General features: G+C 48.2%; 2 protein-coding genes across 6 annotated transcripts; one reads left to right on the forward strand and one right to left on the reverse strand.

The window, feature by feature from the left end:
• LOC308341821 (UPF0488 protein C8orf33 homolog) lies at nt 1-2,404 on the reverse strand. Of its 5 annotated transcripts, none has more exons than XM_080801845.1 (5): nt 2,097-2,404; nt 1,684-2,007; nt 1,429-1,513; nt 1,140-1,286; nt 1-620 (listed from the first exon to the last, which is right to left on the reverse strand). In XM_080801845.1, exons 1-5 carry the CDS (start codon nt 2,100-2,102, stop codon nt 481-483), a joined length of 702 nt encoding a protein of 233 aa, XP_080657971.1. In that variant the 5' UTR covers nt 2,103-2,404; the 3' UTR covers nt 1-480. The 5 variants fall into 5 exon arrangements, with proteins under 5 accessions (XP_080657971.1, XP_080657969.1, XP_080657972.1 ...); XM_080801846.1 differs by having other exon boundaries at nt 8-620; nt 1,087-1,286; nt 2,097-2,161; XM_080801844.1 differs by having other exon boundaries at nt 8-620; nt 1,125-1,286; nt 2,097-2,155.
• On the forward strand, nt 2,101-26,801 carry LOC308340761 (uncharacterized protein; the record flags this gene model as incomplete). Its single annotated transcript, XM_080800123.1, has 6 exons — nt 2,101-2,209; nt 15,060-15,595; nt 17,728-17,802; nt 18,127-18,253; nt 19,274-19,387; nt 22,990-26,801. The coding sequence occupies 6 exons, from the start codon at nt 2,101-2,103 to the stop codon at nt 25,281-25,283; spliced, it is 3,255 nt and encodes a 1,084-aa protein (XP_080656249.1). The 3' UTR covers nt 25,284-26,801.
• Nucleotides 26,802-27,496: the final 695 nt, after the last annotated feature.

Consider the following 27,496-nt stretch of genomic DNA (forward strand, 5'->3'; position numbering starts at 1 on the left):
CACTAATCCATTTTTACAAAAAATAGTTTTATTAGTGCAACGTGAGACTACGACATAAAGCACTACACCACTTGACAGGGCATTCTTTCATAAGTAAGCACCACGATACAGTCACGTAGCTTCCGCCACACGCCTCACTACAAACAGCTGCTTAATCTCAACCTAAAGACTGAGTAAAACATTCTTTCTACAACATGCTGAACCCTCACTCCAGGCTACTGTAGAAGCTTTTCTAAACGGACCTCCTTCCCCTGGCAGGAAGGACATTTCATCTGAAAACCTAGAAATGGCTGTTGTGCTTACCTGACAGTACCCGACAGGCTGGACTCACATCTGTCCCACAGCCAGGGCACCAGATCCCACTGACCAGCCATGGACAGACCAACCCCACGTCTGACAGAGCATTCCTGGAAAGGCTCTGTACTCCAGACAAACCCCACACTACCTGGGCAGGGGAACTGTTCTGGGATGGAAAACAAGCTAAAAAAAATTGAACCTAAACTCTTCATCAGGCGTGTCCAGGGTGGCCTTGGCTACCCCTGCCTGGCGAGGCCGGCAGACCCTTCCGTTCTTCTTTCTGGTGGCCGCACCAACAGGCTGCACCTGCGCTGTACGGGCTGCTGTGGGGGAGCAGACAGACAGTCTCAGAACAGTCCTAACAGCTAACCTTACCTGCGTCCATTCAACTCTAATCCCCTGGGATAGAAAACCACTCGTTCCTCAAAACTGTAGGAACGGTGTTATCTCAAACTGCACTTCGACACAGGGGCACTGGGCGGCTCAGTCAGTCAGCTGAGTTGATTTCAGCTCAGGTCATGGTCTAAGGGTCAGGAGATCCAGCCTCCCATCAGCACAGGGCTCAGCGCCGCGAGCCTGCTTGAGACTCTCTCTCCCCTGCCCCTCCCCACCGAGCGCGCGCGCTCGCTCTCTCTCTCAAGCAGCCCCAGCCTTCTCTGGGCCTGCTCTCCCAGGCCTCCGTGAGTCGGTGTCCTCCCCCTGCCCACCCCCGCCAGCCCTGTTACTCTGGGTTTCCTCCGGTCACTCCCTGGGCTCTTCCCCCCTCCCCCCTGGAACCGCCCGACGCACGTTTCTTAAAGAGGCGTTATTTATTGGACGGTGCGCACTTTCCAGCTCCTCACCGGTTCTGAGAACCCGAAGGGCCTCTCGCCGCTCGACTTCCATCCGAGCCCTGTAGTCCCCAAACAAGGAGTGCATCAGCTGCCTCTTCCGGGGCAGGGGGGTTCTGTCGCTGCGCAGGGTGCGGATTGCCCCGATGGCCTGCTCTTCTGAGGATCAAAAAAAACCAAATGACCAGGAACCTCTACCCTCACCTCCCGCGGTCCTGCGGCGAACAACTCCATCCCGTGGCACCCGCCGCAGCGGCACGACCACGGCTCCCGCCCCCAGCGCCACAGGAAGGCCCCTCACTCTGTCTCGGACTCGGTCTCCGCATCTTGAGGCCCAGCTCCAGCTGGTCCACGCACCACGCCAGTTCCCGGGCCAGCTGCTCCGCCTGCGGTGAGTAGGGGACGCGCCTGACACGGCAGCAGGACCCCGCGGCCGCCAGCCCCACCCCCGCCGCCCTCCCGGCCCCTTCCCCGCGCAGCCGGAGCGCCGCACCTCCGAGAGCACACACGCCGGCCAGCGCGCGCGCCCGGACGCGTCGGGGTTCCCCGCCCTTGCCTGAGCCTCCGCGCTGACGGGCGCCTCCTCGGAGACCGGCTTCTCAGAGACCTTCCCGCCTCCGTTCGCCACGGACGCCCCCTTCCGAGTTTTCTTCTTCGTTGGCTTCTGGGAGGCTGCGGCGCCTCCACGGCGTTCGGGGTGCGCCCCGGGGGCGGCGTCGCTGCACGCGGAGCGCCCTAGGCGGAGACCGACCGGCTGGGGCCTGACGGCGGAAGGACGCGGGCCGTCGGGGAGCGATCCAGGCGGCCGGGGGCTGCGGGGCGCGCAGGCGGTGCGTGGGCTTTCGGCCGCTGACTTCTCCCGAGCCGGCTGTCCTAGGGCCTGGACAAAGGGGGACAGCACAAGGGTCATGGGGCGCCGCCGATGGCCCAAGCCCCTGGCACCCCCCGCGGTCTCTCCGCACGTCTCACCGCCATGCGCTGCCGTCGCCGCCGGAGATTACGTAGGGCCCGAGGTCCGACGCCGAATTCCCTCCTCCGGAAACGCGTCTGCGGCGCCGAATTCCACCGGGCCCGCACGCGCGGTGGGCGGGGCGGGGGCGGGGGCGGTGGGCGGGGCGCAGGGCCCAGGCTGCGGTGGGCGGGGCCGAGGCTGCGGTGGGCGGGGCCGAGGCCCTGGCCGCTGAGACCGATTGGGGCGGTCCAGCGTTACCAGGTCGCAGGCACCGCTCTGGATGGGAGGACGACGCCCTAAACAAGGGAACGCTCTCGAAGCTCCCCTAGTGGGGAGAGAAAAGCCGTCACAGAAGCGCCGAAAATAGCAGCAGAAAGGGGAGGGAGAGTGGTCAGCAAAGACCTCCCGTACCAGGCCGGCTGGACCAGTCTGGGGGCGGGAAGGACGCGGGGTTGGGGGGGGGGGGCAGGGGCCGAGGTGCAAGGCGAGGTCAGAGACTTGGGCGAGATTTGGTCCTGCAAGCGCCGTGGGATAGCCCGCTGTCCGCTGTGATGGTGAGCGCCGAGGAAGAGACGTTCATCCGAAGAGTGAGGTGCGCAAGGGCCTGCTTAGCCAGAGGGAGCCGTTTTGTTGTTTATGCAGGAAACTGAGACTGACCCTGCCCCTCCCAGAGGAACTGACTTAAAAGCAAGTCCAGGAAACCAGTCCCAGGTAGCAAAGCCCAGAAAAAGGGCGGGTCAGGCCAGGTGGAGACATCAGTGGGGGCGCATACTGTCTCCCTAGCTACCAAGGAGAGTGGGCCCCGCCTTTTGGGCACCAATTCTGACAAAGGTGATGGCTAGTTCAAATATCTACTGGGGTAAATTGTAATCTCATTGGCCACCTGTGTGTGGCCCGGCTCAACCACAGGGCCTGTGCGACAGTTAGACTGTGAGGCTGGGAGGGGTCGCCTCTTTGTAAGAGAACCCCGACCTGTCGGTTTGATTCTCGATGCTTGGCGCGAAATAAAGCTTTGCTTGACCTTCACTTTGTATCAGTCTCACTCCTTTGACTGGGGGCGGGTGAGCCTGGGAATATTGGGGGTGGGGGTCAGAAACAGAGGGAAAGAGCCTCCGTGCGCATTTGCTGGTGGCTGGATGTGAGCACCGCAGGGGAGAGGGCGGAGGGAGCCCCATCCCACAATCTGCCCAGGACGATCCTCCTGCCATATTGCACTACAGACTAGGGTGCCTCCACCCTGCCCCAAGTCGCAGGCGTCAGCGGACCTCCGCAAGAATGAGGGGCTCCAGGAGGACGGGAGTCTGAGCGCTGTCTGATGATTCAGAAATCGGGATAGAAAGTGTCGTTTCCTGAGACCATGGGTGGGAAGTGTTGCCTGCCTGTGCTGGGAGGTCTCAAAGGGGAGACGGTTGGTCATCACAGATAGCTGGTGTGCTGTTTATTGCAGCGTAGAAAGTTGTCACAAAACTTAGCAGATCGAAAACGGTAAACATCTGGTACAGTTTCTGAGGATCAGGAATCTAGCAACAGGACAGCTGTTTGGTTCTAAGTTAGGGTCTCTGGTGACCCCTCTTGAAGGGAGGAATATCAAAACCTTTTAGACGTATTTTTAAACTACCACAGTTAGGATGTGTTTCAGTCCCGGCAGATGGAGGTTTTGGTGGTGAGTGGGTTCCAGATCCAAAAGGGCTTTTTCCTGCCTTGTCTCGCTGGGAATCAACCCGTGAGACTTGGCCCAGAACTGCTTCTACGAGAAAGCCTTCTCAGCCCAAACATCTGTGTCTGAGCACAAGCCTCCCACCAGACTGCCCTCTTCCACAGCCCGATGTGCAATCAGCCATGCAGTCCTATCAGCTTATCTCCTAACTGGTCTCTGCCCTGAACAACCTCAATGCAGGCCTTGCTGATTTCTGCACTTCCTCTCCCTTGTCCATCCTGTGGTGGGAGTGAGCTTTGTAAAACAAAAACTGTGTTACTCTCTTGCCCAGGAATCTTCTGTTTCCTCCATCATGAAGTCCAGACTTCTTAGCTGACATGGACAGCTGTTTGGCTGATCTTCCAGCCAGCACCAGCCCGACAAATCGCACAGAGGCAACAACTTCCAGACCTCACTCTGCTCTGGTCCCACTGAGCTCCCAGCCTTCTGGGTTTCTCCCTATAGGCCCCTGCAACCCCACTACCCTCTGCCCTGCACAGACACCTCATTTTCCTTCCCTGGCAGTACTAGCACCTGTTCAAACCCCCAGACCCAGACAGCAGGTCCCCGAAGAACTTTAGAGAGGAAGGCATAGAGGACCCAGCCTTCCATTTCAGTAAATCTCCACATCTCTCCACTGTCTCCCACCCTGGCATGTAAAAAGGACTCATAAAAGTAAGTACAAGTCCTCAACTTCCTCTCCCTGGCTTCTCACCTCCACAACCACCCCAGAAACCACTCCTAACATGGCACTCTCCATCACCATGGCTACTCCCTATTGTTTCCTCTGCCTACTCCCCTAGCATCTCTAGAAAATATGTTACAAATTTCATACCTGTAAATATCAATATTCATAGGCAGTCACTTCTTATCATTCCAAGTAGTTCTATATAGAGTAACTGAAAACAGTGAATTTGTGAATACTGAACCATTGCTCCTAGGGGAAGTACAGTTGGGTTCTTGGGAGCCTCCAGTCACAATATTTTCATCAACCACTTGATACATCACCTTGTTGTGTTTCTCTATTTAATATATATTAACATACAGATCTAATATATGGTGTTGATTTATTAACATTGACATCATGGCCAACAGCATGATGACTAGTACCTGACTGAAGCTTATGTAGCACATCTATTTTCTCCATAAGGCACAGCACGCCTTAGGAACACTAGACAGCATCCCAGCACTATGCTTGAGAGACATTTTAAATAGCAAAACCACCAGAAAAAGCAAAAGAATGCAAAAAAGTGTAACATTGAATGTACTATAAAAAGGACACTGGGGGCACCTGGGTGGCTCAGTGGGTTGAGCCTCTGCCTTCGGCTCGGGTCATGATCTCAGGGTCCTGGGATCGAGCCCCACATCGGGCTCTCTGCTCAGCGGGGAGCCTGCTTCTCCCTCACTCTCTGCCTGCTGCTCTGCCTACTTGTGATTCTATCTCTCTCTCTGTCAAATAAATAAAATAAAATCTTAAAAAAAAAAAAAGGACACTGATTTAGAGTATGAGAGCAGTGTTGCTGGTTCAGCCTTGGCTGGGAACATGGCAGTGGAATCACCCAGAATTTTCATTACTCTGCGTATCTCCATGAATGACTGTGAAAGCATGAGGGGAGGTTTTGGGGGTTACAAGTAAATTTTAGCAACCAGGTGAATTTGCAAATATGGAATCCACAGTAATGAAGATTAACTGTATAAATAAACATATTTGAAGGTAAAAATCAAAAATGGATGTCATTAGCACCTAGATGACGAAACAGAACATTATCAATGTAATTCAGGACTTCCATGTGTGTACATTAACATAAATATGGGGATACCTGGGTAGCTCATTCAGTTAAACAGCTGCCTTTGGCTCAGGTCATGATCCCGGGGTTCTGGGATCGAGTCCCGCATTGGGCTTCTTGCTCAGCGGGGAGCCTGCTTCTCCCTCTGCCTACCACTCCCCCTGCTTGTGCTCTCTCTGACAAATAAATAAATAAAACCTTTCTAAAAAATAACATAAATATGTATCTCTAAACAATACTGTTTAGTTTTGCATGTTTTGAACTTTACATACATTAAATCACCCTATATGTGTTCTTAAGCTTCTTTTTTTCAGTAAGTTTGTGAGGGTTACACATGTTACTGTGTGCCATTGTAGTTCACGGTCTTCACTGGTGATAATATTCTACCGTATAAGGAAACCTAACAATAAACATTTGTTTCTTCCACTTTTTTTTTACTATTATAAACAATGCACTGGGCATATTCTTGTATGTCACCTATGCTCACGTATTTCCCTAAGATATATATCTAGGAGTGAAAAAGCTGAGTTGTATGGCTTTTTCACTTTCATTATAGTATACTTTGGTGAAAAGAAATTCTCATTTTGAACATTGCTAAATATATCAGTCTTTTTATTTTCCCTTTTTGTGTCTTAAGAACCTTTTGTTAACCCGGGATCATTCAAATTTTTTGCCTGGAAGTGATTTTTCTGTCTTTTATAAAGTAGGAGTCAGTTTTGTTTTTTAAAATATGGATAATCAACTTTTCTAACCCCATTTGTGAAATTCAAGTCTGCCACGCACCTTTGTCTGAAGTTCATTTCTACATGTGCATGGATGAATTTCAGAGCTCTACACTGTGTTCCATTAGGCATTTTGAATATCCCCACACTAAGGCCACTCTGCTTAACTGCCAGTCTTTACAGTAAGTGTGATATACAGGGACTGCCACTCTCACCACTGTTCAACAGAGTATTGGAAGTCCCAGCCTCAGCAGTCAGACAACAAAAAGAAACAAAAGGCATGCAAATCAACAAAGAAGAAGTCAAACTCCCACTCTTCACAGATGACATGATTCTCTATGTAGAAAACCCAAAAGACTCTACCAAAAAATTAATAGGACTTATACAGGAATTCAGCAAAGATGCAGGATATAAAATCAATGCACAGAAGTCAGTCATATTTCTATACATTAATAACAATGCAGAAGAAAAAGAAATCCAACAGTCAATCCCATTTACAATTGTACCAAAAACCACAAGGTCCTAGGAATAAAACTAACCAACAAGGTAAAGGATCTGTACTCTGAAAACTATAGAACATTTATGAAAGAAATTGAGTTAGACACAAAGAAATGGGAAAACATTCCAAGCTCATGGATTGGGATAACAAATATTGCTAAAATGTCTATGCTACCTAGAGCAATATACATTCATCCTTATCAAAATGCCATCAACAGGGACGCCTGGGTGGCTCAGTGGGTTAAGCCGCTGCCTTCGGCTCAGGTCATGATCCCGGGGTCCTGGGATCGAGTCCCGCATCGGGTTCTCTGCTCCGCGGGGAGCCTGCTTCCTCCTTCTCTCTCTCTGCCTGCCTCTCTGCCTACTTGTGACCTCTGTCTGTCAGATAAATAAATAAAATATTTAAAAAAAAAAAAAAAAATGCCATCAACATTTTTCATGGAGCTGGAACAAACAACACTAAAATTTGTATGGAACCAGAAAATATCCTGAAAAGACAAAGGAACGTTGAAAAAGAAAAACCAAAGTGGGAGGCATCACAATTCTGGACTTCAAACTGTATCACAAAACTGTAATCATCAAGACAGAATAGTACTGGAAAAAAAAAAAAAAAACACCAAACACCAAACCAGACAGACACATAGATCAATGGAACGGAACAGAAAACCCAGAAAGGGACCCTCAACTCTATGGTCAACTAATCTTCAACAAAGCAGAAAAGACTGTCCAATGGAAAAAAGATAGTCTCTTCAACAAATGGTGCTGGCAAAATTGGACAGCGACATGCAGAAGAATGAAACTGGGCCACTTTCTTACTCCATACCCCAAAATAAATTCAAAATGGATGAAAACCTAAATGTGAAGCAGAAATCCTAGAGGAGAAAACAAGTAGAAACTTTTTGACCTCAGCGGCAGCAACTTCTTGCTAGACATGTCTTCAAAGGCAAGGGAAGCAAGGGCAAAAATGAACTACTGGGACTTCATCAGGATAAAAACTTTTGCACAGGAAAGGAAACAGTCAACAAAACTAAAAGACAACCTATGGAATGGGAGAAGATATTTACAAGTGTCTGATCAGATAAAGGGTTAGTATCCAAAATAAAAAAAAAAATTAAAAAAAAAAACCTTATCAAACTCAACAACCAAAAACCAAATAATCCAATCAAGAAAAGGGCAGAAGACATGAAAAGACATTTCTCCAAAAAAGACATACAAATGACCAACAGACACATGGAAAAATGCTCAGTATCACTTGGCATCAGGGAACTACAAATCAAAACCACAATGACATACCACCTCACATGGGTCAGAATGGCTAAAATTAACAACTCAGGAAACGACAGATGTTGGTGAGGATGTGAAGAAAGGGGAACCCTCTTAGCACTGATGGGAATACAAACTGGTGCAGCCACTCGAGAAGACTGTATGGAGGTTCCTCAAAAAGTTAAAAATAGAGCTACCCTACAACCCAGCAATTGCACTATTAGGTATTCATCCAAAGGATACAAACATGGGGCACCTGGGTGGCTCAGTCCTTTAAGAATCTGCCTTCAGCTCAGGTCATGATCCCAGGGTCCTGGGATTGAGTCCCGCATTGAGCTCTCTGCTCAGCAGTGAGCCTGCTTCCCCCTCTCCCTCTGCCTGCCGCTCTCCCTACTTGTGCTCTCTCTTGCTATCTCTGTCACTGTCTGTCCCTATCAAATAAATTTTTTTTAAAAAAAGATACAAACATAGTGACTCACAGGGCACATGCCCCCGTGTTTATAACAACCATGTCCACAAGAGCCAAACTATGGAAAGAACCCAGATGTCCATTGACAGATGAATGGATAAAGAAGATGTGGTATATACATACAATGGAATAGTACTCAGCCATCAAAAAGAATGAAATCTTGATATTTGCAACAACATGGATGGAACTAGAGGGTATGATGCTAAGTAAAATAAGACAGAGAAAGACAAATATATGATTTCATGTGTATGTGGAATTTAAGAAACAAAACAGATGAACATAGGGGAAGGGAAGGAAAAATAAGACAAAAACAGAGGGAGACAAACCATAAGAGACTCTTAACTATAGGAAACAAACTGAAGGTTGCTGGAGGGGAGGTGGGTGGGGGGATGGAGTAACTGGGTGGTGGACATTAAGAAGGGCATGTGATGGAAAGAGCACTGGTTGTTGTATGCAAATGATGAATCACTAAATTCTACCTCTGAAACTAATAATACACTATATGTTGTTGAATTTAAATTTTAAAATTAAAAAATAAATATAAAAAATAAGTATACACTAAGTCTATGTGGGAGGCCGCGCAGTAGCTTGAGAGAGAACCAAACCAGCCCCTGACTCGCGCCTCCTTGAAACCTAAGGGTTAAAGCAATCCTGTGGTTAATAAGTTGAGGTGCTTGAGAATGGGCCTGTGCCATGGGTCTCACACTCTCCTGCGCGACCACCCTCTGGGGCTTATCTGGAACAGGACATGCAGGCCTAAAGCCGTGAATCAGCAACTTGACTTGCTGTCCCTGCAGGGGCCATAAACTGCACTTGATGCCCTTTTGGCCCTTCTCTCTCTACTTATCTATAGGGAACTCATCTTTAAGCAGCCCTCTTGGCGCCATGATGTTTGCACATGAGCCTTAAGAAACCTTCTAAGGGGAACCTGTGGAAACTATTCTAAGAATGCAATGGATCACTGCTTCCTTGTGATTGTCTCTGTACGATACTTATACCAGAGCACTCTTCTGAATAAACTGGCATTGCTTGGACATCATCCACTTTGCCCCTCCTGTCCCCATCTCTTTGTGTCTCGTCTTCATTTCACCATCCTCTTACCCTCTCGACCCTGGTCGTGTTGTCGCGCCGGCCGCGACAAGTCTAATACAGATAGAGTACATCCCCTCCCCCTGTTCTTTACTTCAAGGGCACCTCAACTATTCTTGGACCTTTGTTTTTCCATATACATTTTCAAATTGGCTTATCAGTTTCCATTAAAAACTCCTTTGGATTTTGTTAGAATTAATTCTATAGGGATTTTGGTTAGAATTGACTTTCCATATTAAATAATCATGACTCTAATATGAACCTGATATACCTCTCATTTATTGAGGTATTCTCTACATTTCTCAATAAGGTTTCAAACCTTTGTCTCTAAAGACCTTTCAGAATTTTTGTAATTAATCTGCATATGTTATTGCTTAATTGCTATTAGGATTCAAAGTGGAACACAATCATCTAAAAAATATGAAATAGTAAGAAAAATATTTGATTTTTGTTCCTGGTTCATGGCACAGAGCTCCTAAAACCCTTGAAATGTCCTCAGTGATAAGGACAATAGGAGCATCGTGGCTCCCTGCATAGCTTCAAGATGAAGGCTGGTCAGCAGAAACACTAACCCTTCACCAGAGCTTCTACCTTGCAGCCCCATCTCCCAACCTCCAGGAAGGGGAGAGGGGCTAGAGATTGAGCTAATCACCAATGAACACAACCATGCCTACATAGTAAACCTCCATGAAAACCCCTAAAGGAGGGGGTTTGTGGAGCTTTCGGGTTAGTGAACACACCCATGTGCTAGTAGGTGGGGCACCCCAACTCCAGCGAGACAGAGGCTTCTGGGCTTGGGACCCTATCAGACTTACCCTACTTACCTCCTCATCTGGCTGCTGATTGGTATCTTTTACAATAAATTGCAATCCTAAATTAGTATTACCCTGGGTTCTGTAAAGTCCTTCTAGCAAGTTGTTGAATTTGGGACAGGGGTTGTGGGAACCCGATTGGATATCTCAGCTACACAGAAGTGTGAGAATTCTTTGGCACTTGATGCTTGTGACTGGCGTCTGAAGTGTGGGCAGTCTTGGGGGTGAGCTCTTAGCCTGTGTGGTCAGCTCTACCTCTGGCAGTTAGTGTCAAAATTTAGGTGAATTATAGGACTCTAGCTGGTGTTGGGGAAGACATTTCTTATCTTTGATTTGATTAGGATTCCTTTCTTTCAATGCCTCCCTCTCTACAAGCTTGGAAACTACACTATTTCTATTCTTTTATGGTTAATCTTGAAATCTTGAAACTTTAACATGCTTCCTAAATGTATAAAAGTCTGAGGTATGTCAATATTCCTCCTGAATGACATAAAGACCTTTGAATACTCCAGTTCTATTCACTCATTCCTGACTCATCTGCTATTCTTATCTTGACTTTATTTCTATTTGGTTTTTAAACCTCCCAAACTAGACATAATTTTTATTTACAGCCCATGTTTTTGTTAGTAAGCTGAGATGACCAGGTCAGAACATGGGATTCCTGCTCATGGGAAAGTAAATGATGTATCTTGAGCACACAGAACACCCTGCATGAGTACCAGTCTCTAGGTTTACAAAGGCATGTTGTTAGAGACAGAGACTTCTACAGAAACCATGATTTTGACAGTTCGGGGGACAAGCTCACACCATGCGTTGAGTAGTATTTAGTTACAGAGAAATAACCAACTTGTGTCTCCTCTCCTCAGTGGAAAGCAGGAAAGGAGTACGGTGCAGTGGTCAAGAGCACTACTGGGAAGGCGGGAATGTCTGCATTCAAATTTCAGCTCCAATATTTACTGTGTAATTTTAAAGAGGGTAATTAACCTCTCCTATCTTCAAGTTCTTTATCTGTAAAATGGGGGGAGTAGTTGCACCTGCCTTCATTGGTTTGTTGCAAGAATTGAGGGAGATTATGTGAAAAACTTGGCACAGTGCTTGGATAAAGGTGCCTCTCAGGTTTGGCATTTGCTGGTTTTTTTGGCTCTCTGACACCTGCCCCCTTCTTAGCAGCACCCAGTTTCTTTTGCGGTTACGGCCTCTGCCCCACTGTGTGTATTCTTGGAGGGACATTAATTCAAGGTTTCCTTTTGGGAAGCTGCTTGTCTCCCTGCCACAGTCCAGTCAGGGAGAACATATGTGACCTATGTATGTGAATCAGAGAAAGGCAGAGTGAACACTGGTAGAAATTTCACTTGGCAGAACAAACAATTCTGGCTATGTGGGGCCTGCTTCCCCATTCCTCCAAAGCATCCTTGTTTCCTACACTATCTCCCTTGATTCTGCAAGTCTCCCAACTTCAATATTTCCACACAACCAAGAATCCCAGATAAAACAATGGGTGATGCTACAAACCAGCTGACACTGGGTGTGGATTTCATGCTGGACCTTTGAAGGAGTCCTGGAATTGGAATGTTTAGGCTGGTTATCAAAGGACCTCAAAGAGGAAGAAAGTATAAAATCAAGGATCCCAAAAGAAGACAGCCCATTTCCAACTCTCCTCAATAATGGAGAAGAGGAAACTGAACTTTTTTATTTCACTACAATGGAATTTTTACTACAAACTTAATATACTTGTCTCATTTAATTTAAACAATTCTGTAAGAAAGGAATTATTCTCTTAATAGAAACCAAGGCTCAGGGGCACCTGGGTGGCTCAGTCAGTTAAGCATCTGCCTTCAGCTTAGGTCATGATCCCAGGGTCCTGAGATCGAGCCCCACATCAGGCTCCCTGCTCAGCAGAGAAGTCTGCCTCTCGTTCTCCACCTACCTCACCCCCTACTCATGCTCTCTCTCTCTCAAATAAATAAAATCTTTTAAAAGGGGAGGGAGGGGCGCCTGGGTGTCTCGGTGGGTTAAAGCCTCTGCCTTCAGCTGAGGTCGTGATCCCAGGGTCCTGGGATCAAGCCCCGCATTGGGCTCTCTGCTCAGCGGGGAGCCTGCTTCCCCCCCCCCTCTCTCTGCCTCTCTGCCTACCTGTTATCTCTGTCAAATAAATAAATAAAATCTTTAAAAAATTATAAAAATAATAAATAAATGAAAATATTTGACTCTAGTGTGGGAATTTGATAGTAGGGAAGGCTGTTCATGTGTAGGAGCAGGGGATGCATGGGAAATCTCCCTACCTTTTGCTTAACTTTGTTGTAAACTTAAAATGAAACAGCAGGGAGGGGTTTGTTTGTTTTATTTGTTTATTTGAGGGGGGGAGATAGAGAGAGGGAGAGAACAAGCAGGGGAGAGGAACAGAGAGAGAGGGAGAAACAGAACCCCACTGAGCAAGGAGTCTTATGCAGGACTCAATCCCAGGACCCTGGGATCATGACCTAAGCTGAAGGCAGTCACTTAACCAAAAGAGCCAACCAGGCACCCCTAAAAAATCTACTTTTAAAAAAAGTGATGGAGGGGACACCTGGATGGTTCACTTGGATAAGCATCTGACTTTTTTTTTTTTTTTTTTTGACAGAGATCACGAGTAGGCAGAGAGGCAGAGAGAGAGAGGAGGAGGAAGCAAGCTCCCCGCTGAGCAGAGAGCCCGGATGCGGGGCTTGATCCCAGGACTCTGAGATCATGACCTGAGCTGAAGGCAGAGGCTTTAACCCACTGAGCCACCCAGGCGCCCCAGCATCTGACTCTTGATCTCAGTTCAGGTCTTGATCTCAGGGTCATGAGCTCAAGCCCGTATTAAAAAAAAAAAAAAAGTTATGGTGCAATAAATGTATTCTCAGGCACAGTAAGCCTTTTCTGAAATCACTGATTCTTTTGTAGGAGGAAGTACTATAGTAAGAAAAGACAGAAATCCAGAAAAACAGAATGGGATCCATAGAAAGTGACAGTCCACTGTACAAAGATACTGGAATTGAACAATTAAATAAATGGGTGACAGAAGATAAGAGCCAGATTTCTTACTGTTGAACTGGGAGATCACGTACAAGCAAGGGACAAAGACTAGAATGATCCATGCAGCAATGGCTTAGATTTGGAAATGTCAGGTTTAGCTTAATATAAATACAGATAGATATGTACAGAAATACGTACATGGGTGTATATAGTAGATTAGTGTACACACATGTAGCTCCCTGCTGTGTCAGCTCAGATGACCTAGAAGCAATGACATTCCATTGGCAATGAGCATACCCGGGACCCAGATCTTGATTTCTTTTTTTTTTTTTTTTTTTTTTTTTTAAAGATTTTATTTATTTATTTGACAGAGAGAGATCACAGTAGACAGAGAGGCAGGCAGAGAGAGGGAGAGAGGGAAGCAGGCTCCCTGCTGAGCAGAGAGCCCAATGTGGGACTCGACCCCAGGACCCTGAGATCATGACCTGAGCCGAAGGCAGCGGCTTAACCCACTGAGCCACCCAGGCGCCCCAGATCTTGATTTCTAATACCATTCTCCAGCAAAAGAAACCAGAGTTCCATGGAAAGATGACCAATGCTACGGCTACAACAGGGAACCTACAGGAGCCGCCAGGAGACGAGCTCCCAGTTCCCTACTAAATCACAATCACTTCTCGGCCAGCCCCTCTGATTTTTATTTCAAGGTCACTTTAATTAAAACTCTGAGTCTTCCTGGGTGTTACTAAAAACAAACTGAACACCTGGTTATCTCTAAGACCCATTCCGAGTTAGTCTTTGTTGAACGTGTACCATCTATGTCTAAAAACTGTCTTTGATGTGGACGTCCGGTCGTCCCAGGGCAGTAGGTTGAAAAAGGTGATCTTTGCTCCTCTAGCAGCCTTTTCTCGGGCATCAAAGATCCGCTGACCGCATTTGCAGGCGTCTCTTTCTGGGCTCTCCACTCTGTTGCACTCATCTATTTGTCTCTTTTTTCGCCAATACCAGACTGTCTTGATTCCTGTAGCTTTCCAGAGTGCTTTAAAGTTGGGGAGAGCCCGCGCTTCCTTGGACTTTGGCGCTCCTCAGCACTGCGCTGGCTGTTCTGCGCCCTTTGCGTCTCCTGACACTGGAAATCGGTTTGTTGGTATCCACCAATTTTGGTAAATTGGCTTTAACCTTTACTTAAAAAATTCTTTAAGTCTTCTTGAGACATTCTTTTGACCCGGTGTTTATTCCATGCGTCTTGTTTAGCGCACAGACACCGGGGATCATCCGCTACGTTTCGGTTACCGGCGCCTTAACCGCACTGTGGCTTGAGACGCTGTTCCGCGGGGTCTCCGTCGTCCCGCGTTTGCGAAGAGGCGTCCCACGGCTCGGAACGGGGTTTACCTTGGCGGCTGTTCCACGCGAGCCGAGGAGAGCGCGGGTCCGGATGTACCACGTCGTCTTCATTCACTGCGTCTGTGTCTTTCCCCGGGCGCCTGGCAGGCTCGGAGTCGGGGTGCTGAGCTCCAGCCCCACGGCGCGGGGCCACTGCAGTAAACAAACGGGGAAGGAAGGAAGGTCCTTCCCGCCTCCGCCGTCTCCGGTTTCGCTGGGCACGCGGTTTAACCCCCGGGTTTTCTATCTGGCGTCTTCACGCTCTGAAAGCTCCTTCGTGCTGCGACGCGCACGGCCGATCTGAGCCCGCGGTCGAGCCGCGCCACACGGCCCCACCGGCGCCACAGGGGCCTGCGACCGAGTCCCGCCGGCGCCCGCGCCCGCGCCTCCCCCCGCCGCCGCCGTCCGCGCTACCCACGCACGCGCTCGAGCGACCCGACGCACTCCCGCTACCCTTACTTTCTCGAACACGGATCTTCTCACTACGAGGAGGAAAAACAAAAGGCTTCGCCTCGCCTCCGCGTACTCCTTCTCCTTTCTTTGGGCGTTTCCGACCGAGAGCGGGCCCCGCCGCCCCGAGGGGCTCCGGCCATTGCTCACAGGGGTCGGGACCACGACCCGGGACCGGCCGGGAGCATAGACTCTTCCGGGCGGCGAGAGCGGCCGCCGGAAACGGGCGTCCGATTGGTGGCGAGCCGGAGGGCGCGGCGGAAGCGCGGTGCGGGCACTTCCCGTCCGGCCGCTCGGCCTCCGGCGGCCGCTGGTCTGCGAGCCGCACCTCCGCCCCAGCCGCGAAACCGCCCGGCGTGAGTCGGCACCGGTGCGGGGGGGCGCGGGGGCGGCGTGGAGTGTGCGGTGAGAGGCGGGCGGGGCAGCGGCGGAGGCCCCCTGCGCAGAGCTCGCGGCCGGGGTCCGGGCTCCCCAGGCCGCCGAGGCGGGGCGGCCGCGCGGACGGGGAGGACCTCAGCGAGGGGCGAGGCTGGGCGTGCTCAGGGGGTGCGTCGGGTCGTGCTCTCCTCGGAGACAGGACAGTGCGGTGCACGCGGCAGAGGCGGAGGGGCCCGAGGGTGCGGTTGTGAGCGCGGCGGGGAAGGGGCCTCGGCTGCTGGGGACCGGCGGGAGGTGCCGCTCGGCGGGTGCTCGGGAAGCGGTGCCGCAGGGGTGGCCGCCGCGGGTCCTCACGTTCGTGCCTGTGGTTTGCCGGCACTACGCGGAGCACCTTGTCCATTTTCTTCGTGAAATTCTCGAAACAGTCCCTCGGGATAAGTCTCCTTTTAAGTCCGTGTGGACACTCAGGTCACGTCCCCGAGGCGTTCGCACCAGCGGGTGGTGTGTTCGGGATGGGGTGAGCCCGCGCCTCCAGCCGCGGTGGTACCGGCCTCCCGGTCCGAGTGCAGCCGCGCTCGCGGGGCGCGCTTCCTTGGCCGGGCTGGGGGCCTCCGGGGTGGGAGTCGGCTTTGTATCGGAGGCTGTTTGGGACGGGTTTCCGGCGAGGCATTGCCCCGTGTCAGTTCTAGGTCGTATGCGCACCGCCAGTTCCCAGTATACCCGGCCAGCTTCAGCCTTTCTCTTGAGTTTTGGACCTATAAATCCAAAAGCGGATTCTCCCCTTGTAAATCTAAAATACAACATGTACCAAAATGGCTTTTAATTTTTACCCTTCAGATGTAAGTTTTATCCTTCAGAGTGAATGAAGTGTCATCATCGCAGTAGCTTGGGGCAAGCCTTGGCTTCTCATCCCAGATCTAATTCGTCCGCAAATGCTCTTGACCATACCTCTGAAATGCATCTAGACTCTGATCACTTACCACCTGCTCCCACCACTCTGGTCCAAGATACTGTCATCTCTAGGGGATTGCTGCTGGAGCCTCCCAGCTGGCGTTCCTGTTTACACCCTTACGCTCTCCACCCTGCCCCTAGTCTCTTCTCAGAGCAGCAGATGGAGAGGCCACATGGCAGGTCGTAGCACTGCCCAGGTCTTCAGGGTACTTCCCAACTCATTCAGAGTAAAAGCCCATGTCCTGTAGCCTATGAGGTACCCCTCCCCCCTCTCTCTTGCCCTCCCCGACTCCACTTCAGCCCCTCTGGTCTCCTTGCCCTTACTTGAACACATCAAGTGGGCCATCGCCTCACACCCTTTGCCCTTGTGCATTCCCCTTCCTGGAATTGATCTCCCCTAATATGCACACAGTGCCTGCCCTCACTCCATCTAGACCTCTGCTTTGGTGTTGCTTTATCAAAGTTGCCTTCCCTGGCCATCCTGTGTAAAATATCTCCTACCACCAGCTGCTGCCCTCATGCTGTTCATTCTTTCTATCCCTTATCTTCACCTGGCACGGGCTTTTGTTTGTCAACTGCCCTATTGGCTTGCGCACCGCCTTAGGGTAGGTGCCTGGTCTGCTTGTCCTCAGCTGTTTGCCCACTTTCCAGGACCCTCAGGATGGTCCTGAGATGCAGCCTATTGTCTGCCCTGGCCAGGTGCACTGCTGGGGCCATCATATGGTGGCCTTAGGATGCTGTTGTACCAGGGGCTGCTGGGGAAGCCTTGTGGTGGAGAAGGGGATATAGTCTCAGAGACCACTGGGTGTTTAGAGACTTTATTTATTTATTTGACAGAGAGAGATCCCAGTAGACAGGGGCAGGCAGAGGCAGAGGGGGGGCGGGGAGGCAGGCTCCCTGCCGAGCAGAGAGCCCGATGCGGGACTTGATCCCAGGACCCTGAGATCATGACCTGAGCCGAAGGCAGCGGCTCAACCCACTGAGCCACCCAGGCACCCCCACTGGGTGTTTAGTTCCTCTGCCCTTCCCAGGGCTTTCTGGCAGCCGCAAACTTGGTCTCTGCTGCCATAGACCTCTTGAGATCTAGGCACGGAAGTCTCAGTGTTGCCGTGAAAAGCAGACTGGTCACACTCCATTACAGTCTTCCCTCTCCCTGCAGTTTTGCCCGCCTCCTTGGGACAAGCTAAAAGATCCAGCGATGGCCGTCAAAGATCTCCTTCCTCCTGGGCCTCAGGTGAGTGATCCTCTTGGAGATACCTGACTCCTTTCTTGGCTAAAGTCTCTCCATGGTTCTCTCAATGAGGAGCTGTCTTCACCAGTGTTCTCAGTCCCTGAGTTCCAGTCCCTTAAATGTGCTGCACACTATCTTCCCAGTCCCTGCACTAGGCATAGTAGAGGGCAGGGGTTGGGCAGACAGAGACAAGTCAAAATGGTGCTGGTCTCAAAGAACCCAGTCTTGTGAGGACAGCGGTCTGGTACATGCATTCAAAGGGGTTTTGCCTATCATGAGCCACCCTGGGCCTGACCCTGGAGTTGCAACAAGATATTATCATTCCAGGTTTTGGTTTCTTTTGAGGAAGTGGCTGTGTTCCTTTCCCGGGAGGAGTGGGGCTGTCTGGGCCCTGCTCAGAGGGACCTCTACAGTGATGTGATGCTGGAGACCTATGGAAACCTGATATCACTGGGTAAGGCTCCTTCTGACGTTCAGCTCTGGGTTCCGTGCTCAGGAACAGCACTAGGGTTCGACTCAAGGCTCAGAGGCATCTTTCCTCCAGGCCCAAACACAAGGCATTTCTGACCGTGGTCTCAGGCAAGCCTGGTCTGCACAGAGTCTGTACCACAGACTCCCCCAGTTTCCATGTAGGAAATATGGAAGGAGAATACCATTCATTAAACCCTAAGAATTTTCACATCCAGAGTCAATCATAATGCATCTTCAAGGTTGGTGTTGGGTTAAATGGTTTATCGTTGACTCTGAGGCTAACGTATCATAACTTTTTTTTAAAAGAGTTTTATTTATGATCTCAGGGTCCTGGGATCAAGCCCCACATCAGGCTCTCTGCTCAGCAGGGAGCCTGCTTCCCCCTCTCTCTCTGCCTGCCTCTCTGCCTATTTGTGATCTCTCTCTCTCTCTCTCTCTGTCAAATAAATAAATAAAATCTTTTAAAAGAAAATTTTAAAAAAAAGAGGTTTTATTTATGTATTTGAGAGAGAGAGAGAGACAGTAAGCACAGAGGGAGAAACAGACTCTCCACTGAGCAGGGAGCCCAATGCAGGGCTTAATCCCAGAACTCCGGTATCATGACCTGAGCCGAAGGCAGATACTTAACCCACTGAGCCACCCAGGTGCCTCATATCCTCACTTCAAGTTCACACAGGTAGTCAGGGGCAGATCTAGGATTTGAATCATTTGGTTTTCAAGCCCTCCCTTACACCAGACATGCTGCTTGCCTTTAGTCCTCGTGGAAGTCAACACCAGGACTCTATGATGATGCTGTGTTCAGGCCCTGACTCTTTCCCTTACCCTTGGCCCCCAGAAGAGCTGGGTTTACTTTTCTTCATCGGGGGAAGAGGCCTGCATCTGTCTCCTTGGTTTACAGACAGGTGGCAAGGGAGGTCATGAACAGGACACAGGTGCTGCCCATGGGGCCATCTTACCCCAGACTTGGGTGAATTGTCAGCCTTGCTTCCTTTCTCTGGAGCAGGACTTCAAGGTTCCAAACCTGATGTCATCTCCAGGCTGGAGAAGGGGGAAGAGCCATGGGCCCCATACTCACCGAGAATTGAGGAAGGCTGGATCTGGAGTCATGGGAGTGAAAGTGAGTCTCCAGGAATGCCGCCGTGCTCGCCTGCCCCTGCTGGCAGGTGCTGCCACTTTGCCAGGCCCTTCTCTGTGAGCTCTGGACCACATCTTTTGTCACGCCAGAGCTTTGCTCTCCCTTTGCTCCGTTCCCACCTCTCTTTTCTTTCTGATCTGTACCCATAGATGAGTTCATGTTTCCCTAACCCTACAAAATGTTCTTTCAATCCCAGAAAAGAGCTCAGGTATGTCTCTGGCAGCTGGCTGCCTCTCAGTTGCTTCTGTCTCACCCAGTCCTTCCCGGGCCTTGCTGGCCAGCTCTGCCTTGGCTGCTTAGGAAGCCGCCCGGAGACATGCCTCTGGCCAGACTTACTCCTGCTGTTGCTCAGAGCTCCCGGGCCGACTCGGGGCCTTGGAGAAAAACATGAGCTAGGGCTTCTTCCTGTGCAGCAAGGGGTATGGGCATGTAACTAGTAAGTGGAGCAGCGTCTTCAGCTACCACAGCCGCTAACGATGCCGGGAATCTGTGCTCAGGGCGTGCCCAGTGCTTTGCTGACACAACGAACTTAGCAGTCCTCCAGTATCCTCACAAAGTCGGTAACCAAGAAACTGAGGCACAGAGAGATGCGGTTGCTGGCCGGAGATCACACAACTGGTCAGGAACAGAGCTCAGTTAGACTCTGGCATACCAGCCCCACACCCCATGCGTTCTTTTTCCCCTCTTAGAAACAGTTTTATTAAGGTATATTAAGTGTATAATGTGCTATGCATATCTAAGATGTGCAATTTGGTAACATTTCTGCGGTATGTATTGTATGTGTGAAACACTCAGTATAGTCAAGATAGCAGACATACCCATTACCCCCCAAAGTTTTCTGCTGTCTCGGCAATTCTTCCCTCTTACCCCTTTCCACCCCTGTCATGAAGCAGTTACTAGTCTGGTTGCTGTCAATATGAATTACATTTTCTAGAGTTTTATATAATTGGAATCATAGAACATGTACCCTTTTTTTGGTCTGGCATCTTTTGACTCCACATAATTCTTTTGATATTCATCTGTGTTGTGTATCAATAACTCACTTACTTATTTTGGTTATTATTTTCTTTGTAAGGCTGTGCCACAATTTATCAAGTCTGTTAACAGACATTTGGGTTGTTTCTAATTGGGGCTTAGTACAGATAAAGGTGCTGTGAACATTTGTGTACATATCCTTGTAGGACCACACGTTCCTTTTCTCTTGGATAAATACCAGTAACAGCACGGCCAGATTGCATGCTGGTGTATATTTAACTTGTAGGAAACTGCAGAGTGTTTTCCAGACTGGTTGTACCATTTGACATTCCACCAGCAATGGATGCGAGTTCCGTTTCCCCTGCACTGATCACTTGGTGTGCTCAGTCTCTTTTTAAATTTTAGCTGCTCTGATGAATGTGTACTGTCACATGTGGTTTCACGTTTGATTTCTCTGGTAGTTAAAGATTCACAGTGTCTTGTTTTCCTTCTGTGTATTTTCAGTGGCAAAGTGTCTGTTCATATCTTTGCTTATTTTTTAACTCAGTTTTTGTTCTTGTCTGAAGTTTTACAGAGTTGCTTTCTGGATATAGAGCTGTTCTAGACACAGGCCCTTTATCAGACAGATGCTGCGCATAGGTTTTCTCTGGGGGCCTCATCTCTACTCTCTTGCCGTGTCTTGGAAGAGGAGACATTTCACTAAATTCTGATGAACAGCATCTCGTCAGTTCGCTCTTTTATGGGTTGTGCTTTCTCACATCTGAGAAAACTGCTTAATTCAAAAGGTTTTCTTCTTATAGAAGAAAATTTTATAACTTAGAAATTTTAGGTAGTTGGGTCTGTGATTCATATTGAGTTAGTTTTTGTGTCTGGTATGAGTTATGGGATCCAGTTAAATTTTTTACAAGTGATGTCCAGTTCCAGCAACATTTGTTGCAAAAAACCATCCCTTCTCCACTTGTATTACTTTTGTGCCTTTATCAAAAATAGTAAAAAATAGTAAAGTAAATCCCTTGGAAGTACTGTGAGTTGGTCACTGAAGTCTGTTAAAATGACTTAGCCTGGGGCATCCGGGTGGCTCAGAGGGTTAAGCCTCTGCCTTCGGTTCAGGTCATGATCTCGGCATCCTGGGATCGAGTCCCGCATCGGGCTCTCTGCTCAGCGGGGAGCCTGCTTCCCTCTCTCTCTCTCTGTCTGCCTCTCTGCCTACTTGTGATCTCTGTCAAATAAATAAAATCTTTTTAAAAAATAAATTGAAAAAAAATGTCTTAGCCCAATTTTAGATCTATCTGTTCAACGTTTTCAGCTCCGTTTCCTTGTCAGCTAAACAGTCTGAGAGTCACAGCCTGTTATAGCTCTAATGATAAGCAGTTGACAGAAGAGAGGCTCCACTGTGCTCCCGTGGCATCTCACAGCAGGGCTCCCCTCACTGTTCTGACCTGGTCGTCCTTTCGACAGTGCTTGTGTTCACATGATTCAGTGGTTTTGTTGTTTTGTTTTTAGTAAATTTCCTTTCATTGGATTTCAGAATTCATCTGTATCACAGTTTTTGCAAATATTCAGGTAATTTACTCACTGGGAGTGTGTGCTGTGGGTTATTGCCAAGTTTAGCTATTCTGCCCGTGCTGCACCTGCTGTTTGCATGAATAACTTACCTCTTCGTATCTGTTTTCTCTGTTTACCCTGATTTGCTTCTGTGAAGCCAAGTTGTCCAGACCTTTTTTCCCAATATCCATTAATCTGTATACCTTTTATTCATTATAAGCCTTTTATCATTCATTTATTTTTTTAAAGATACTCATTTAGGGGGCCTCTGGGGGGCTCGGTCATTAAGCCTCTGCCTTCAGCTCAGGTCATGATCCCGGGGTCCTGGGACTGAGGCCTGCATTGGGCTCCCTGCTCAGCAGGATGCCTGCTTCTTCCTCTCCCACTCCCCCTGCTTGTGTTTCCTCTCTCTGTGTCTCTCTCTGTCATATTAATAAACAAAAAAATCTTTAAAAAGAAAAAAAAGGATGTATTCATTTATTTCAGAGGGAGGGGCAGAGGGAAAGAGGCAGACTCCATGCTGAGCCTAGAGCCCAACACAGGGCTTGATATCATGACCCAAGATGGTGACATGAGTCAAAATCAAGAGTCAGACACTTCACCAACTGAGCCACCCGGGCACCCCTCATTCATTTGTTTTTAAACAAATATTTGAATACCTATTATAAGTAGGCTAGAAGAAGACACCTTGTTTGCAAAGTAGGAGCAGTGACATGAGCAGTCATCTTCTTAACACTCTAGTCACCTTTCTGAAAGCTCTTTTCCTCAGGTCATCCCTCACTGTTCCTCCTCCATCTGTCCCTGGTTAGCCCAGATGTAAGCCTTTGACCTTGGGCTTCTCTCCTTCCTTCCTTCCTTCCCACACCAGCCTTCCTTGCTTTGATAACATACTTCTCTTCCCCTCTTTCCTCTTCTCAATCCCAGTGAGATGGTTTTTTGGTTCTGCGTTCAGGAAATCCAGTCTCCTCCTAGGAGACAGTTGTTTCATGTAACTGTTCCTATTTATTCTCTAATTCATTCTCCCACGGTAAAATATGAGCAACTCATTTGTCCTGTTCTTTCAGGTTTTGAGTCTCGGACAGGAAAGAAGGGATTGACTCCAAGACAGGAAATTTCCAAAGCAGTGGGGTCCCAGAGAGCAAAATCAGAAGAACATGTAAAGAATATTTCCAAGGAACCTGATTTTGAAGAGATGACTAAAACTGAGGGAAAATTAAAGAACTGCCCGAGAAAATCTGCGGAGGAAGGGCTTAAGAAATCCTTCCCCCAGAAGAACAATTCTGGGCCAGTGACATTGACACATATGAAAACCCCTATTGGAAGGGAAGGCCCAAAATCCAGTTCTGTGGAGGTAAACTGCACTGCAGACCCAAACCCGCTTGGATTTCATAGAGCATCTAGAGGGAAGAGTCTCCACCAGAATGTGCCGTGTATGGATGACTATCAGCAAAGCCAGGACCTCACTAATCGCCAGTGTTTCTCCCCAGAAGAAAGAGCCTGTCAGACAGATGCGTGTGTGAAAGTGCCCAGGCAGAGTTCAGTTCTTAGTGAGAATCAGAGGGTTAACAATCCAGAAAAATCCTTTGACTATAATGAGTATGGAAAACCTTTCAGCCTGAGTAGAGCACTTTCTCAGCATCAGAGAAGTCATGCTGGAGAGAAGCCCTGTGAGTGTGGCGGGTGTGGAAAAATTTCTCAGCACTGCTCTGTCCTAAGCCAACATCAGAGAGTTCACTGTGGAGAGAAGTGCCATACCTGTGCTGAGTGTGGCAAATCTTTCAGGGCTCATTCCTATTTCATTCAGCACCATAACACTCACACTGGAGAAAGACCTTATGAGTGCAGTGAGTGTGGGAAAGCTTTCAGTGTCCGTTCATCTTACAGTCAACATCTTAAAATTCATACTGGGCAGAAACCTCATGAGTGTCATCAATGTGGAAAAGCCTTTAGTCATAGCTCTAACCTGATTCATCATCAGAGAATTCATAGTGGAGAGAAACCGTACAAGTGTAAGGAATGTGAGAAGGCTTTCAGTAGACACTCTCACCTCCTTCACCATGAGCGAACTCATTCTGGAGAGAAACCTTATAACTGTACTGAATGCAGCAAAGCCTTCAGTGCACGATTATCTCTCATCCAACATCAGAGAACTCACACAGGAGAAAAACCCTATGAATGCAATGAATGTGGGAAATCCTTTAGCCTGAACCGAACCCTTACTGTTCATCAGAGAATTCACACTGGAGAGAAACCCTATAAGTGTAACGAATGTGGAAAATCCTTCAGTCAGCGCTCCCAAGTCATTCAGCACAAGAGAATTCATACTGGAGAGAAGCCTTATGTCTGCAATGAGTGTGGAAAATCCTTCAGTGCTCGCCTGTCCCTCATCCAGCATCAGAGAATTCACACTGGAGAGAAACCTTACGGATGCAGTGAGTGTGGGAAAACCTTCAGTCAGAAGGGACATCTTATTCAGCATCAGCGAATTCACACTGGAGAGAAACCCTATGAGTGTAATGAGTGTGGAAAAGCTTTCAGCCAGAGTTTTAATCTTATTCATCATCAAAGGACACACAATGGTGAGAAGCCCTATGAATGTAATGAGTGTGATAAAGCCTTCAGTGTGCTCTCTTCCCTTGTTCAACATCAGAGAGTCCATAATGGTGAGAAGCCCTATGAGTGTCACAAATGTGGGAAGGCCTTTAGCCAGGGCTCACACCTCATTCAGCACCAGAGGAGCCACACTGGGGAGAAACCCTATGAATGTAACAAGTGTGGGAAAAGCTTTGGGCAGATATCCACCCTAATTAAGCATGAGAGAACACACAATGGAGAGAAACCCTATGAGTGTGGTGACTGTGGGAAAGCCTTCAGCCAGAGTGCGCACCTCATCCGCCATCGAAGGATTCACACTGGGGAGAATCCCTACAAGTGCAGTGACTGTGGGAAGGCCTTCAACGTCCGCTCCTCTCTCGTGCAGCATCACAGAATTCATACTGGGGAGAAGCCTTATGAATGCGAGAAGTGTGGCAAGGCCTTCAGTCAGCATTCACAGTTTGTTCAGCATCAGAGGATTCACACTGGAGAGAAGCCCTACATGTGCAATGAATGTGAGAAAGCCTTCAGTGCACGCTTATCCCTTATCCAGCACAAGAGAATTCACACAGGAGAGAAACCTTACAAATGCACTGAATGTGGAAAGTCCTTCCGACAAAGCTCTCACCTTATTCGACATCAGAGAGTTCACAGTGGAGACCGCCCTTATATGTGTAATGAATGTGGGAAAACTTTTAGTCAGAGAATAACTCTTACTGGTCATGAGAAAATTCACACTGGAGAGCAGGCCTATGAGTATTAAAAGTGGGGACCTCTTTAGTGCGCAGGCAGCTTTCATTCAGCACCATAAAGTTCACAGTGGAGAATAACTGCTTTGTTCAATAAAGTCTTCACTGTTGTACATCAGGAGCAGTATGCTGCTGTGAAAGCTTCTGTTTCGGGGATTCATCTCTTGAGTGATTTAACAATGTCCCAGTGCAGTGCTACCTGAAGACAGGCTGCCGGATTATGTGGTAGAAATTCCAAGGTCACGTGCCTTTCCTCCCACAGAGGGTGCCCTGTGCTTGAGTACTTGAAACAGGCCCCATCTGAGTACACGTATTTAAGATTGTGTTTTCATAGCTCCAGACCTTAGGGTGCAGGGAGGTATTTCATGTGGCCACTTGCTTTTCCTTCCTCATCTTCATCTATTTCAAGTTCAAGGAGAGTAACTGGAACAGTTACACTTTAAATCTGGAAAGAACCAGGTTGGGATTTCCTTGTTGGTTTGGACCTCTTCAAAAAGTTTTTGAATAATACTTTTGATAATACTTCAAAAGTATTATGCCTTTTCAGCATCAGGTAATCCAAACAGGAAGAAACTAGGAGCATGAACAAAATTTGTTAAGGAGGTGAGGCATGTGTGTAGATTCAGACTTTGAGGTCCTGCTAGGAAGTCCAATGACACATGTAAAATGAGTTTACCTGCAAGGTAATTTGGAAAGTCAAACTGCTGTGAATTGGGAGGAAAATAAGCATAAAGTAGACACACCATAGCATGGGATATGACTTACAGGTTTTGTTCTCAAAACCATATCAGTTTTTTGAGGAGAGAAGGGGAGTGGTCACAGCTATTCCCTTTCACTGGGCAGCCTGGCACTGAACAGACCCTGGTGAGGAGTGGCAGGTCCTTCTGCTGCCAGAGGGCAGGACTCCAGGTAAGGCAGAGCCACTGAGCAGCTTTTAGTACATAGATAATTGTGCAGGTTCTCTGCATGCTTTAAAGGTACCTTTTGTCCCCTGGAATGATGTTGGTCACCAGTGTCTCAGCGTCCTTTAGTTCTTGATGTTCAAGATGAAGTATAACCTGGGAGCTCTGTCTTCCTAAACCCAGTTTTCAGAGTTGCCGTCCTTGCCTGTGGTGCTTCTGCCCCGATTCACTCATGGGTGGCTCACTTCAGGATCCTCAGAACCCCATTCTCCAGAGACGTCTTTAGCACTTTCTCCTACATTTTGATGGAAGAAAGATTAGCATCAAAATGAGCTGAAATAGGTTGTACATATGAGAAATTCAGCAACAGCAGTCTGTGAGAGACAGTTCTAGAAGCTAAAATCTGGCAGCTGAAGGTAGCTTAAGTCTGATGAACAAGCTGGATGCCACATGTACAAACATCTCAAGGGATTGGCTGATTAATATTTAGGATAAGCTATAAGGGAGTGATGCTTTGTATATAAGAATCGGGGTAAGAAGAAAAGGTAAGAGCAATGAATTACTTAATAATTGGCCATTTTATTCCTTTATAGTGTCCTTTTCTCTAATAAAATTATTCCAGTTTTCCTGTTTATCAAAGGAACTTTCTTAGAATTTGACTGATCTTTTCTCCTTATGTTGACATGACCTGTATTTCAGGTCTTATTTTCCAGGTTGTCCATATAGTAATAGTGGTCTGGGCTTAGAATGTTGAAAAGCTGATTAGGAAATCGGAATCTTGGTGATAACCCTCCTAAGCACATTTTACCACAGATAGCTTTGACTTAAATAATAACATAACATAAAAACTGGAGTTAATTTAATAATAAGGATTATTGGCCAAACAGAAATCTTGACTTTTTTTTTCTTTTTGTACCTTAGCATATACCAGGCATTGTGATTGAGGCTTTGCATGGGTTTTCTCATTTAAGCTTCACAGAATTTCAGTGAAGTAGGTACTTTTACTTACCCTGTTTCACAGTGGGGCTGGGACACAGAGAAGCTGCTCGGTGACAGTGCTGGCTCTGTGCGGCTCTACCACCCAGGCTCTCAGTACCTCCTGAGTCCTGCTGCACGCAGGACTGAAGGCAGTGCTAGGAGGGAGCTTGCAACCGCAAGGCTGGCCCAGCTGACTGATTCCGAATGGGAAATAGTACGCTTTACTTAAACATGGTTTGGCATGTGGGGTTTTTAGGTGTTTTATCGGGGAAGGAAAATGAGAAAACAGTCCAAAGGTAGGAGCCTCTGGCTTATGGCTTCACTAATCATCACTCAACAGCTTGTCC

This window comes from Martes martes (assembly GCF_963455335.1).
Source record: "Martes martes genome assembly, chromosome: 4".
NCBI lineage: Eukaryota > Metazoa > Chordata > Mammalia > Carnivora > Mustelidae > Martes > Martes martes.